Genomic DNA, 16,026 nt, shown 5'->3' on the forward strand with positions numbered 1-16,026 from the left:
TGGTCTCCCCTTGTAAAGTATTCCCTTCAGATGAGGGGAGAACAGCCAGAGGAGGCTGGGCAGCAGCCATAGGGGCCTGGACAGCAGTCAAAGGAGGCTGGGCAACAGCCATAGGGGGCTGAACAGCAACCGCAGTGGGCTGGACAGCAGCCATAGGGGGTTGGACAGCAACAGTAGGGGCTAGAAGAGGAGGAACCTCAAACGACAACACATCTTTACTAGAATTCTCCCCCTGAAGAGGTGGTGAAGAATAATAGGAAAGGGTCTCATGAAAAATAACATCCATACTGACCAAAGTATGGTGGGAAGGGGGATGGTAACATTTATAACTCTTCTGGGTTGGAGAATAACCCAAGGAAATACAACGTAACCCCCTAGGTTCAAGTTTGCTTGGAGATTTTGTATGTCTATCATAACACACACATCCAAGCATACTGGGAGACACAACAAAGGAGGAATTCCCCATTCAAACTGCAGCTGGACTATGGGAGTCAAGAACCTAAGAAGGCAATCTATTGATAAGATAGGCTGTAGCGCGGACAACATCTCCCCAATATTGAGAGGGAACTTTTTTTTTTATAACCCGAATATTACCTGGGACCTGGGGCAGCCCCTAGACTTTTATTAAACTCCAAAAAGAATAAAAGAATACATCGAGAGGGGACATGCCACCTTACCCCTAACCCAATAAAGAATAAATAATCATGAGAACCTAAACACTATAGCCTGAGAATAGGCAAACCTGATCTATCATCCCTCAGGATACGTTGGAATTCTACCTGTGGCAAATTGCCTTGACAGAACGTGGAGGAGAGCCCTTCATCGCAAGCATGATTTGCCAGCCAGTCAGCCGCCCTATTGCTCTCCCTGTATGCAAAAGAAATGCAAGGCCTGACCAAGTCTATCAGTTCCAAAGATTCCTGAAACCAGTACCAGCCTTGCCATAAACCACACCTCTTGAGGTTGAACATGCGCACCGTGGAGACAATCAGAATTAATCACCACCCCAGAAAGGCCCAAATCATAACATAACTTCAATCCATCCCTCAAAGCACGTAGCTCAGCAATAGAGTTTGTGCAGGGGCCATAGAAATTAGCGAAGGCTGCCAAGACAACACCCTCCCTGTCCCTTATCACCCCTCCCCCTCCACATTCACTAGGGTTCCCTCTACATGCACTATCCACATTCAGTTTCAGCGACACAAAGGGGGGGGGGCACCAATAAACCGGAATAGGCCGAGCTATCCTAGGAGAGGGAGCCACAATCCCAAGACCACTTAGAATCTGCTGCCCCTTCATCGTTGAAGTTCTTCCAAGCTTGGATGGCAACGGCAAGCACCTCACCCAAGCCTTTATGCTGTCAATGATACTTAGAGCCGATCTCTTCCTTTCCCCATGCCTTCTATTGCACCTTTCCTTCCAAAGCTCCCACACAATCAAGGAGGGCAGGTTCCCAGCGATGTAGTCAGAGAGACTCTTGCAACTAGCCGACTCCTGCCAAAGCAAAATCCCGCTTCTAACATCTTGAGCAAGTATAACCGGGACGTTAAAAACCCCTGAGAAAAACCTCCAAACCTGAAAAGCAGTCCCACTAGACATGAGACAATGATTCGTTGACTCACTTCTAGGGCTCCCACAACAATTACACATTGAAGCCAGGGGAATACCAACTTCCATCACAAACTCATCCATAGGTATCGAACCATTAAAAAGCTGCCGAGTGAAAAAAGCGATTTTGGTTGGCGGAGTTTGGTTCCAAATCCATCTGGAATAGGGAACCTTAGTCGAGCGACCTCTCACCTCATTCCAAATAGACTTTACTGAGAAACGACCATCACTAGAGGGAGTCCAAACCAGCCTGTCATCCTTCCCTGAGAGCGCATAGCCACCGTAGAGGATACTCTGTCGTACCTCATCAGAGTCTATTCGGCCTAAAATAGGCTGGTCCCAGATGACTTCCACCCCCAACACATCATTAACACGAAGAGATGTGTCAACTTGAAGGGCATTATCCACATGATTCATCAAAGGCCCCCTACCTGTCCAATCGTCCAACCAGAAAAGAATGTCACCTATACCAATGAGCCACCTAGACCTGGACAGCAAAGATGTCCTTGCAAGCCAAAGTATTTCTCTAAGATTTAGAGCCCACACCATGCAAGAAAACCAAGACGAGATGGCAATTTTTCAACAACTTGCCATGAAAAAATCCCTCCAAAGCGAGCGGTCCAACATGACCCTCCATAGGCCCTTCAGTCTCAAAGAGAGGCCAACCTACTCCAACAGTCTGATCCCCAACCCTCCTTCCTCAAGATGCCTGCAAACTTTGTGCCAACATACCCAGTGCCTGCGTTTTCCTCACTCTAATATGCCTCAGAGAAAGTCAGCCAGAATACCATAAATCCGTCGAAAAACAGCCTTTGGAGGCTATAAGGTAACAAGCACATAAAGGGGAATGGAAGACAATACATGTCGCAACAGAGTAACCCATCTCCCTGAAGATAACATCTTACCCTTCCACCCTGCCTCTCAATTTTCCAATCAAATTATCAAAGGAGCTAATTTTCAGCCAGCCCGAATGCAGTGGAGCCCCTAGGTAAGTTAGAGGAACAAACCGCCTTGAAAACCCTGTAACCGCTCCTATCATACGGGCTCTAGCTCCCGAGACCTTGTCACCCACCATAAAACAGCTTTTCTGCTTGTTGACCAGTTGCCTTGAAAAACCCTTATATCTGCTAATAAAACCGTTGATCTACTTTAGAGAGGTTTTTATGTTAGAGTTGATAGTAGATATGTAACAGGGGTAGTTTAGGAACTAGACTTTGGACTAGTTGCCTTATTATGTATTTTATCTTTTGATGTCTTTTTACCTTTTACCTCCCTAGGGAGGTGGATGTAATACTTTTAGTAGTTCTATTGAAGTAATATAGAAGTGTTGGAGAAGTCTCTCCAACACACAACATTCCACCGGAATACACTCTCCTTCCCTCTCGTCTCCTCCTTCTTCCTCCTCCTTTTCCAACATCTTCCTCCTTTCTCCATTGCTTCCTTAACCTAAATCTCAACTTGGTATCAGAGCAGTTGGTTTGAGAGTCGTATTTAGCCTCTTTCTTCTTTTTTTTTCTTCTCTTTGGAATCCTAGGGTTCAAAGGGTTTCAAGGAGAAGTCACCAATGTAAAAAATCTGGTATAGGAGCATGAAATAGGTTTGAAATAACCTACTCAGATGTTTGAAGATGCTCTTTGAGCTATGTTAAAGCTCTCGTGAAGTTTTGAAGCCATTCCAGCCACTCCAACTGTTACCACCAGCCTCAGCTTGAAGTTCCTGGTTCTCTCTCTCTCGGCCTGAGTTTCAGCCTTGGAATGGCTCAATAGGATCGCCTAAGGGTGCTCTTTTCATTCCATCTGGTCCCCTTTACATCTTGACAGCCCTGTTTGAGCAATGCTCTTTTTCGTGGGATCTCTTTTCCTGCCCAAGTAATATCGAGACTGCAGTTTGTCTGTTCCTCTTGCATTTGGACTGCCATGTGTTGCTGTCTTGGTTGAGAAATGCCTAGAACTAGCTTGTGTGAGGTGCTTAAGCTTGTTTCAATTGGTGTTATCTCTTGGTGGATGCTAGGGTGCAGCTCTTTCCTTTGGTTTACTCTCTGGATTTTTTCTGCTTTTGTTGGAATCCGTATTTGGGTAGAGTGTGTACTCCCCACTTGAATCGATATCCTAAGGTATTGTTAAGATGGCTGAATCTGAGACTTCTGGGTTTGGTGCAGTTGATTCACAGCCTATTCCTTCCCAACCTTCTCCCGTAGCCCCTCAGTTGGTCTATGAAAGCACAACTTTACAGATTTCCTTAGTGAAACTTGATGGCACTAATTACTTGGACTGGTCACATTCGGCGAAGCTTTCCCTTAGGACCAAAGGGAAACTTGGGTACATTATAGGTGCTATCAAAGCCCTAAAGCCTATTGCGCCTACTTATAAAAAATGGGAGACTGAAAACTCTACAGTCATGACATGGTTGATCTTCTCCATGAAGCCTGAGATTGGAAGAAGATTTAAATGAAAGGAGACTGCCAAAGCCATTTGGGACAGTGTCTCCCAGACCTTTGACAGGGTGGGTGACAAGGTCTATCAGCTTCACCAAAAGATCCACTCCATGAGGCAAAGGGACAGAACTATCTCTTAGTACTACAATGCCTTTCTTAGTCTTTTGGAGGAGTATGACCACAACAAAGATCTCCATTTGACCAACCTAGAGGATGAAGCAAAGGTGTATTAGACCCTTGAAAAGGAGCGGGTCTTCTCTGTACTTGGTGGTCTGAACCTTGACTATGAGTCCATCAGACTCCAACTTTTAGGCCGGTCTCCTCTTCCATCTCTTATTGAGGTCTGCAGTTACTTATAGAGTGAGGAGACTCGACGTGTTACTATGGACCCAACACCAGCATCATCTCATGAGAGGTCAGCCCTCAATTCCAATTCTTTCCGTGATACCCGTGGAGGTGGTAGAGGCTAAGGGCCTAACCGTGAGGCAGCTAGTGCAGTAGAGACAGTTGGTGCTAGTGGAGTTGGGAGAGACAGGTTTAAATGTGATCACTGTGGGAGAACTGGGCACACCAAGGATAGGTGTTGGTCTCTTCATGGTTGTCCTCCTAGCACACGTGGTTGTGGTAGTCGTAGAGGGGGAGCTCGGGCTCACTCCGTGATGACTGAGGTAGATGCTACACAAGATGATCCCGCTTTGGTGGATACAGTTCGCCGGATTATATCCCAGCTGAACACATCTCCTACATCTACCGTGGCCAGCTCATCTTCGTCCTCAGCCTTGCAGGTCTCCACCACAGCTTCTACTGCAACCTAGTCTAAGGTCATTGACTCTAGTGCCACTGACCACATGACTGGTACGTCCTATAATTATGATTCCTATACCATTTGCTCTGGTAAGGATAAAGTTAGGATAGCTGATGGCTACCTTTCCTCCATATCTGGTAAAGGTAGTATCCTTGTTACCTCATCTATTTCCCTTACTTCAGTTCTTCATGTTCCTAACCTTACAATTAACCTTTTATTTGTGAGTCACTTGACTAAATCTCTAAACTATTGTGTCACCTTTTTTCCTTCTCACAGTCTTTTTCAGGATTTGGTGACGAAGAGGAATATTGGTAGTGGACGTGAGGAGAACGGCCTTTACTTTTTTTATCATGTTTTACCCACAACTTAGTCCTATGTGTGTGGATGTGATGATAGTAGTTCTGTGGAGTCTGTTATATTATGGCATCGGCGTCTCCTCCATGTGATTTAGACCTTCCTATTGTTGTTTGAAAAGGGAAAAGAGCTTGTACGAATCCTATAGCCCAGTTTGTTTCCTATGATGCTCTTTCTCCTACAGGTCTTGCCTTTATTGCTACCCTCTCTACTGCTTCTATTCCTAAGAATGTTATTGATGCTATGTCTGATCCAAAGTGGAGACAAGCTATGTCTGAGGAAATGATGGCATTTGAGAAGAATGGTACTTGGCAACTGGTGGATCTTCCTAAGGGACGTGTCCGGGTTGGATGCAGATGGGTCTACACAATCAAGTACAAATCTGATGGCAGTGTTGAGAGATATAAAAGCAAGGTTGGTGGCCAAGGGATACAGTTAAGTCTATGGAATTCACTATCAGGAGACATTTGCTCCTGTAGCCAAACGCAACTCAATTAGAGTTCTTTTGTCATTGGCTGCCAATAAAGATTGGCCATTATATCAGTTGGATGTAAAGAATGCCTTTCTTCATGGCGACTTGGAAGAGGAAGTGTACATGCAACCCCCACCAGGCTTCAAAATGCCTTCAGCTGAAGAGAAAGTGTGCCTCCTCAAGAAGGTATTAGATGGTCTCAAATAGTCACCAAAGGCATGGTTTGAGCATTTTTGGCAGACTATTCTGAAGAATGGATATTCCCAAAGCCAAGCTGACCACACTCTCTTTACTAGGCGGGGCAATGGTACTATTACAGCCCTCATTGTGTATGTTGATGATATTGTGGTCACAGGAGATGATATAGCTGAGATAGGTAACCTAAAGAGCTACTTGGCACAACAGTTTGAGATTAAAGATTTGGGCCCCTTGAAGTACTTATTAGGAATTGAAGTATCAAGGACCAAGAAAGGAATCAACATATGCCTTGATTTGTTGACAGAGACAGGAATGTTGAGCTGCAAACCAGCCAATTCTCCTATTGAGCAAAATCATAAACTAGGAGAAGATTGTTGATGTAGGAAAGTACCAAAGGCTCGTGGGGAAGCTTATCTATCTTGCTATAACACGCCCAGATCTCTCCTATGTAATGGGAGTGGTGAGCCAATTCATGCATGCCCCCAAGAGTGGCCACTTGGACACCGTGTATCGCATTCTGAGGTATTTGAAGTCTTCCCCAGGGAAAGGACTGTTGTATTCCAAACACAACCACTTGAAAGTGGAAGGTTTCACTGATGCAGATTGGGCTGGCTCCATTATAGACAGGAGATCTACCTCCGGCTATTGTACCTTTGTGGGGGGTAATTTGGTTACATGGAGGAGTAAACAACAACATGTTGTAGCTAGATCCAACGTAGTGGCAGAATTTAGAGTTATGGCTCATGGAGTATGTGAACTCATATGGTTGCAAAGACTTGTTCAGGAATTGGGATTTGACACTGAAGGCCCTATGAGACTCTATTGTGACAACAAGGCTTGCCATCAGTATTGCCCACAATCCTCTTCAACATGACCGCACTAAGCACATAAAGGTTGATAGACACTTCATCAAGGAGAAGATAGACTCTAGTTGCATTTGTACTCCTTTCGTAAAGACTGGTGATCAACTGGCAGATATCCTCACCAAAGCCCTTGCCTCTTGTCAATTTAGTACCCTTCTAAGCAAGCGGGGACTGCATGATATATATTCTCCAGCTTGAGGGGGAGTATTAGAGTTGATATTAGATATGTAACAGGGGTTTGCCTTATTATGTATTTTATCTTTTTATGTCTTTTTACCTTTTACCTCCCTAAGGTAGTGGATGTAATACTTTTAGTAGTTCTATTGAAGTAATATAGAAGTGTTGGAGAAGTCTCTCCAACACACAACATTCCACCGAAATACACTCTCCTTCCCTCTCTCGTCTCCTCCTTCTTCCTTCTCCAACATCTTCCTCCTTTCTCCCTTACTTCCTTAACCGAAGTCTCAACTTTTTAAACCCCTGGTAAAAATGATAGTGTCATCCGCATATAGACAATGGGAGATGCTAGGATTTCCGCACGGAAGAGAGAAATAGGCTGCACGTCCTTCAGCAAACAAATTCTTAATGCCCCTACTAAGAACTTCCTTAGCAAGAATAAACAGCGTCGGGGATAGGGGTCCCCTTGACGCATACCCCTTATAAGAAACCAGACGTGTGACCACCCAGCATAATAGAGAACCAACAGTTCTCCATAGTGTTCCTGATTAAGTCTATCCAAGCCTCGACGAAGCCAAACCTAGCAAGTACCAAGAAAACGAACTTCCTCTCCAACCTGTCATAAGCCTTAGCCATATCCAGCTTCTACACCACATTTCCCCCACGAGTCTTCCTGTTCAAGTCCAGGGTGACCTCTTGGACAATAGAAATGTTATCGTGAATGCTTCGCCCCTATACAAAAACACTCTGCTATGCAGCAATCAAGGAGGGAAGTAAACCCGTTAACCTGGACTCAAAGATCTTGGCAATAATCTTATAAGAGAAATTACAGAGGCTAATGGGCCGAAGATTTGACATTACCTCGGGGCTGTCCTTCTTAGGGATGAGCACAAGATTAGCAAACATATAGCTCCTTAGGAGATCCCCCCCCAACAAAAAAAGTCCTTCACCGCCGCCCAGACATCGTAACAAATTACTTCCTAACAGGCCATAAAGAAATGCCCTAAGAAACCATCCGGGCCCGGGGCACTGTCGCAAGACAGCGAAAACACTGCCAATTTCACCTATTCCAGAGAAGGCGGGGCCAGCAAAGAGATATTGTCCTCCTCCATCACAACCTGAGGGATAAAAGAGAGCAGCTCCTCATCCACAGCATAACCATGAGAAGCAAATATCTCAGAGAAATGATTTACAACAACCATTAGCACCCCCTCGTGACAAGTGACCCAGGAGCCATCACTAGATCTGATTCTGTGGATATCCCCCTGCTTTCTACGAACATTGACCATACAGTGGAAAAATTTGGTGTTGCTGTCTCCTTCTTTCAGCCAGGAGATTCTGGACTTCTGCTTCCAGAATATCTCCTCCTGTAACAAAACCCCCTCTAGGACTTTCCTGGCCTCCTCAAGGGCCTCACAAGCCTGAGTGCCAGTATTCTGGTCCCCGGCCACCTCCGCCCTACTGACCGCATCTTTTGCATCCCTAACCTTTTGGTGGACATTACCAAACACCTCCCTATTCCAAGTACGAAGAGAGCCCCTCAGGCGTTTCAGCTTCAAAAACAAAACCACGAGAGGAGAGCCATCAACAGGAACCCCCCACTAACTCTTGACAAACTCCTGAAAACTTGAGTGGTGCAGGCACATCTGCTGGAATTTAAAGCCAGAGAAGGATCGGATCCTGGAAGTAGAGCAGGAAAGCCATAGAGGCGCATGATCAGAGCACATCCTGCTCAAGTGAGACACCTCACACCTAGGAAACATTGACATCCAAGTCGAGTTAACTAGAAAGCGGTCGAGCCTTGCCAGCACCTTGCTCGCACCTCCCTAGTTATTAGACCACGTGAACATGTTGCCCACATAACCCATATCAATGAGGCCAACCATACTGACAAAGTCTCCAAATTCATCCATTGACATCGAGCAGGTAGGCCTCCCGCCATCCTTCTCATGAGGCACCAGAACGGCATTAAAAATCACCTCCAACCGCCCAAGGAAGACCAGAAGTAATAGAAAACTGAGCAAGAGCATCCCACAACACTCTTCTCTCCACCACCGAGCACAAACCATGAACAAAAGTGACAAGGAAACGCACAAAGCTGGCCACCAGGCAGTCCAAAGTAACAAACTGCCCATTCTCCCCTACTACTTGGACTTGCATCAAAGCCCTCCAGAAAATCCAGATCCTCTCTGTAAGATGCACATAATCCATGCCAATCCTCCTCTGAATCGACCGCACCTTTGAAGGCTGTGCTTTTGGTTCAGCAATGGCTACAATGCCTGCATTGTGCAAATTGATTAAGGTCTTCAAGCGCCTAGAAGTAGGCTTATTCCCAACCCCTCTGGCATTCCAAAAAGACAGTTCATAAGGGGGATGTAGCATGTGAGCCAGCCGGTCCCATGGATCTTGTGACGTGTCGCTGGCTTCCGTCATGCACTTGCCGAACACCCTTCTTCTTTTTCACTTTCTTATAGCCCAACAATTCCAACTGAGCACCACTTAGCAAGCGTCTCTGCTTTTGCAAATGACCCGCTAGCCCCCCCTCCACCACAGGGAGGTCCAACAGAGCAACAACAGTCCCCTCACCGACCTTCTGAAGAGTCCAGCGAACCCTCCCCCCAAGAGAAGCCTGGAAGGCTTTGAAACTCTCCAGCAGAGCAACCCGATCCACTTGAGCCACTTGCGCCTCATCCACCTATGCGTCATCCCTGCCACTGAGCACCCATGACCACCCTTTAATGTAAGGGCAAGAGTCCACATCCATAGACCGAGAGCACATGCCCTTAATGCCAGCAGCCACACCAGAGGCCACCTACGATAAAAAAAGCACCTGGCAAACTATCCAAACTGACCAAAGCTGAAGCCAAATCCTTCTCAAGAACCAAAACATCCCTGACACCGAGACGCCCTCCTCTGTTTCCGAAGAAAGGAGAAGAAGGGGCCTCAACAGAATGGGAACTAGTTGTCACTCTTTCACAAACTCCAAGCCGCTCTACAAACTCTGCATCAACCACCGCCAGGCGAAGCTGGAGAGGCACCTGACGTTCTGGATCCTTGGCTTTTCCAGATCCAGTAGGGGCCATCAACCCCTGTGTCACAACCCCGCCGGGAAGTTCACCCACCTCCAAGACCTCCTCTAACATTCCACAGGTAGCCGTGACATTGCCAGGCTGCGCCAAGCCTTTACACTATCCTCTTCCTCACCCTGCACACAAGCAGCAGGCCTTGCGTCAACCCTTCGAGCTATAGGCCTCCAACAACCTCCCCTCCCCACCCGGCCACGGCCAACACCACGCCCAGCAGCAGGGGGACCACCTCGTGAGGAACCGTCACCCGTGGGAATGAAGACCCCCTCTTTGTCCCGAGAGCTAGCACCCTTAATCGCCGCAGTCCTCGCGTGTAAAAGCCCTTGAACCGGCACCGCCTTCCCTGCAACACCACAGTCTGCGCCATTCTTGCCCCTCTGCACTTTTTTGCAGGCCTCTTTCGCGTGCCCAAGCTTCGAACAGTACAACGGCAGGCCTTCGTAAAGCACCTTCTAGTGGAACCCATCCACTCCACAGCCTATTCACACCCTCGAGGGAAGGGATGCTTGCAAGTCAACCTCAGCACAAACTCTGGCTGCCACTATCCGAGTACAATTGGCGGTAGCACTGTTGATCTTCAAGACCCTCCCAACCGCTCCGCAATAGAGACCAAGAAATTTCCTTGGTAGAAATTCAATGGAAGCCCTGGCAAAGAAATCCAAGTGGGCGCAAAAGGCGACTCCTACCCTGAGACAAAGCCGGAAGTCCACTCCATAAACCGTAAGAGAAAACCCTGAACATGAACTTGACCCTTCATCCACACCTTTACAAAATCTGCCTGAGTCGCAAAACTCAAAAGCACATGCCTCGCTTCAAGGAGAGAGACGATAATGTCCCCCTCTAACAAGTGGTGGTTTTTTCTTTTAGCCACACCATTCTGGGTAGGGGTATCAACACAACTAGTTTGGTGAACAATACCATGGTCGACTAGGTATTTTTGAAATTGAGATTATTTATACTCCGTTCCATCATCACTTCTCAATATTTTGAGAGTAGCCTGGATTTGAGTTTGGACCATTTTATGACAATGCCGAAAACATTCAAAAACCTGATTTTTTGTGTGTGAAAGATACACCCACATGTTCCTAGAGTGGCAGTCAATAAAAGAAACAAACCAACGATGATAAGAAATAGATCTTTTACGACTAGGACCCTAAACATCAGAATGCACCAATTGAAAACTAGAACTCCTTTTATTTGATTAAGATTAAGTTAAACGTGTCATTTTGGCCAAAACACAAGCCTAATAAAAAAAGTCGTACTTCTTACATTGAGTAACCAAACTAGAAAATAAATGTGCTAAAATTCCTAATGGAGGGTGATATAATCTAGAGTGCCATTGGTAAAGTTCAGAAGAGAGAGACCAAGGAGCTCTGGTGTAGCGGAGAAGGTAATGGTGGTGGAGAGGGACGACCATCTTCAAGCAGGTACATTCCACCGTGTACTTTACCCAATCCAATCGTCTTCCCAGAGCCCAAATCCTGAAAAACACACTAGGAAGGAAAAAATGTTACTTTGCAATTAAGATAACGAGTAATACTACTAATGAAAAGAACATTAGTAGTAAAATTAGGAATATGTAAAACAGAGGACAAAGGAAGAAAGGAAGTGCAGTTGATGATTCCTTTTCCAGATGTGGAAAGGGAATCATCAGTTACTTTGACCTTGTCTTTCCCAGAAGTGGGAGAATAACGATGAAACAGGCTAAAGGAACCGGTCATGTGATCTGTAGCTCCAGAATCTATAATCCAAGGATGGGAAGCTACAGAAGCACAGTGACCACCAAATGGAATACCTTACCAGGCAAAGTGTGAACCTCAAAGAGCAGAAGGGTTGGCAGTAGCAGCGGATGTAGTAGAGGCAGCAGCAACAGAAGTCCTTAGCACATGTAGGAATGCTTGTAGATCATCGTGGGATAGACCATTGTCAGTAGCAGGGGCTGTGGTAAAAGACTCAGTATGATGAGCTTTGTTCTTTGGCTTTTTCTTGGCAGCCCTCTTAGTTTGAAAGTCAGTCGGTTTCCCATGAAGTTTCCAACACTTCTCTTTGGTGTGGTAAGGTTTGTGACAGTGCTCACAAACAACAATGCCAGTAGTGGAATCACCAGAAGGAGTGCTAACAGGTGCAAGAGTAGCTGGGGCAGCAGTCTGAAAGGTTGATCTGTCAGTAATAGGAGGGTGCAACATAGCAGCCCTACGGTTTTCCTCAGAGGAGACCAAAGCATAGGACTGTTCAAGGGTGGGAAAAGGTGTATGACCCAACAACTGAACCCGAATCTGGTCATACTCCACATTCAAATCAGGTAAAAAATCATAAACTCTGATGTTGTCCACATGCTTCTTGTATGAAGTAATGTTAGCAGTTGTAGTAGGGTGATAATCAGAGCAGTGGTCCAATTGCTGCCAAAGGCTGCGCAAAGTAGCATAGTATTTGGAGACTAACAATTCTACCCGAGTAGTGTGAAGGACCTTCTTCCTGAGTTCATACACCCGGGCATTAATGCCAAGCTGCCCATAAGTTTCCTTGCAAGCAGCCCATATTTGAGAAGCTGTATCAAGGAGAAGAAACCTATGTGCAAGATCTGAAGTCATCAAACCAATGAGATATGACATGAGCACCCCATTATTAGCAAGCCATCTGTCTTGAGCAGGACCAATCTCAGTTGGCATAACACTGGTGCCATTAATATGGCCAGTAAGGCCACGACCAGCAATGGCAAAGGAAGCAGACTGAGACCAAAGCAGGTAATTGGAACCATCCAGTTTGATTGGATTAGGAGAAAAGGTATGAAAATCTGATTTGCCTTGGCCATCACCAACAGAAGTTGCAGTCAAATTAACTGAGTCACCCATGATCGCAAAGAAGTCGGTGGGATGAGAAACCCAAGAATTCCTTCAAGGTAAGGGCTGAAAATTGGAGGAGAATCCTCTTTCAATGGGAGAATATATGTCTCCAAAAATCAGCAGCAGCAGACAAGTGAATCCCCTAGATCGACATTGTCAGGGTTTTGAAAAAAACCCTATTTTTGCTGAAATCGATTAGGGGGAGAATCCTTAAAAAAAAACACTGTTTGGGGCTGAAACTTTGGTAGAGTGGAGTTCTAAAGGGGCTTGATCAGTCCTTCAAATATCAGCACCAACAGAAACCTGTAACTCCAAGATCGATATATGTCAAAGTTTTGAAAAAACCCTGATATGGGGAAAATTCGATCCAAGGAGGTCTACACAATAGTTGGCTGAAGATAGGAACTTGTTCAAGAAAATATCTGCTGCAGGTCTTGATCTTCAATAAGAGGAATTGGTTCCAATAGGTTGAGGTGAAACAATCCCAAAAAAACTTGAAGCTTCAAATATCGCAGGCAGGGAGGAGGTTCCTATTGATCAGAATTTTTCTTGCATTGAATGAGGTGAGAAAGGGCAGCAACTTGATCTATTGATCACCTCACCAGTGCGGTCCTATTGGGATAAGAGAAACAAGGGAAGAAAGGGAGGAAGAGATCGAGAGAGAGAGAGAGAGAAGGGAAAGAGAAGGCTGAAAAAGGAGAGAGGAGAGGCCCTAATTCGAAACCTGCTCTGATGCCATGTTAACAAGAATAGAATTAGAACTGAATGCTTGGATAGTCTAACGCAGACCCCAAGCCATATATATATATAATGAACAGAAAATATTACATGGACAGAATTGTCCCTAACTAAGCCGACATGGCTGTACATATCATAAAAGTAGTAAAAAGTCCAGAATACCCCCACGGTATTCTGGCCCATACAATCCAACAAATAGCATGGAATCAAAGCACCTGTGTTGAAGATCAGTTGGATTGGGTAAATGATGAGAGTGTGTATCTCTTACTTTAAGGAAAAACTTGAGTGATTGGGAAGTGGAGAGAGTAGTTGAGCTGATGAAGGTTATGGAATCTGGGAATACTAGGAAGGCATGTGAGGTCTGGGGTGGTAGCCGAAGTGGTATATTATCAATGAAGTCCTTTAAGAAACTTCACAGTGGCATCTCTGTAGCACAGTGTTGTTTTGGTATAGGTGGCTTCCACCATGGATCTCGTTCTTTATGTGGACTCTAATTTGGAGAAATCTGGATGATAGATATCCGGATCAAAAGAGGGTGGAGATTGAGAAATGAATGTTGTTTATATCATGAAGGTGAAGGAAACATCAATCACCTGCTCTTAAAATGTAGTTTGCAACTGTTGTATGGAAGAGGTTTTCTCCAGTGGTTGGGGTTGCCTGGTCCTTCTCTGGTCTCCTATTGCCTGTCCTTGTTGAATGGCTGAATGAGATGATGGGCCTCTAGAAGGAAAGTCTTGTATGGTAAGAAAGCTGATCCCATTTGTGATGTGGTGGTGTATTTGGAGGGAAAAGACTGCACGCATTTTCAAATTGAGGAAAACCAACAGATAGAGTAGCAAGAAAGCCATGAGGTGATCTCCTTTTGGTGTTTTGTGGTGCCTGATTTTAGGAAGTTTAATATGAATGGTGTTTTGGCAAGGTGGGATGATTTTGTAAATGGGTGGGGACTTTTTGTTGGTTTCCCTGAATTTGTAAAAAGGGTATAGGGGTAAGGTTATAGGTGGCATAAGGATTGTAGAGGGTCCAGATATGGACCATACGAAAATTTACTGCATCCTGAGTGTACAGGTTGCTTTTTGATCATGAGTTATGATCAATACAATTTAATTTTCTCCATATAAAACAAAAAGGTTGGTGCAGTTCCCAAAAAAAAGGATAACAACTAAAGTATATGAATAGCAACAGTCATGCTTCTTAAATTTGACTTCCCTATATATTTCAACTTGTTTATGCTAACATTGTCAATATACAATTATGCATAGACCTACAAGAAAGTACCCTCACAGCCGCTCACATTATGTTAGTTTGGTGCATTTTTCATTCTTTAATAAAGTTAATGGTTTAGTTATTCATATGATTACAGTATCATAAAATTTATGCCGGTTCTTTTCTTTTCATGTTTCCCTTACGCATGATTTGTCTAAATTTGAATAGGTTTCCATTATCACAGGGACATTCATTCTACAGAATAATGCAGTGGTAATGCTTCAATCTCGTTTTGCTTATCTCTGTTCTCTTTCTTTTCTTATTCTTTCTGGTTAAATGGAACTTTGAGCACTCAAACATATTTTATTTTTATGCTTATTTGAATTTATAATTGAACAACAGGATCAACACCACCGAGGTGCTGCAAATGGCATCTCTATGACGGCTATGTCTTTTTTCAAAGCAGTTGGTCCTGCTGGAGGAGGCATTCTGTAAGTATCCTCTTGGAAATCATTATAGCTCTCTTTAGGTTATGCCATTGTCAAGCTGTTATGTTTCATTATGTATCTAATACGTATCATGTTAGACCCTCTCAGAACAATACATGCTGAGACAAAACATGAAGAAAAAAAAATCTATTGACCCATCTCGGTCGACACAACCCAAGACAGATATGGGTTGATACTGTTGAGACACAACCTGTAAACAGAGAACAGAAGCCAATTAAGCAGAGGAAGAGAAAGCTCTGGCGAGATCATAAAGTATCTGTTTCTTTACCCTGTTGGTGTTCCTTTGGGAGGTAGAGCCATAGCAGTGTTGATGGCTCCCTGTTTTTTTTTTTTCTTTTTTCTTTTTTCTCTCACGAAATTGGGAATAATGGCTTGTGACATTATGTCCAAAGCCCACTTTTTTATAATAGACTAGGGACTGTTCTAGAATAGGTACAAGCACAAGAATACCCCTAAGGGATAAAATAAGACAAAATTACCCTTGTACCCAAATTACAAGACTCCCCCTCAAGTTGGCGCATAGATATCAATCATGCCCAACTTGGAAATAATTGGATGAAATTTTTTTCTAGATAAGCTCTTAGTGAAACATCTGCCAGCTACTCTGCAAATGTGATAAAAGGGACACGAATGATGCCTTGTTCTAACTTCTCCTTGATGAAGTAATGATCAATCCCAATTTGCTTCGTCTGATCATGTTGAACTAATTTGGTTGTGTGCAATACTAATGGCT

General features: G+C 44.6%; 1 protein-coding gene across 1 annotated transcript in view; it reads left to right on the top strand.

Moving 5' to 3' along the window:
* LOC122644160 (protein ZINC INDUCED FACILITATOR-LIKE 1-like) overlaps nt 1-16,026 on the top strand; it is a 114,097-nt gene that overhangs the window by 81,173 nt on the left and 16,898 nt on the right. The window contains exons 14-15 of the mRNA XM_043837776.1: nt 15,013-15,057; nt 15,187-15,275. Of these exons, the coding sequence (XP_043693711.1) occupies nt 15,013-15,057; nt 15,187-15,275 (134 nt within the window). The remainder of the gene's footprint in view (nt 1-15,012; nt 15,058-15,186; nt 15,276-16,026) is intronic.

This window comes from Telopea speciosissima, chromosome 10 (assembly GCF_018873765.1).
Source record: "Telopea speciosissima isolate NSW1024214 ecotype Mountain lineage chromosome 10, Tspe_v1, whole genome shotgun sequence".
Taxonomy (NCBI): Eukaryota; Viridiplantae; Streptophyta; class Magnoliopsida; order Proteales; family Proteaceae; genus Telopea; species Telopea speciosissima.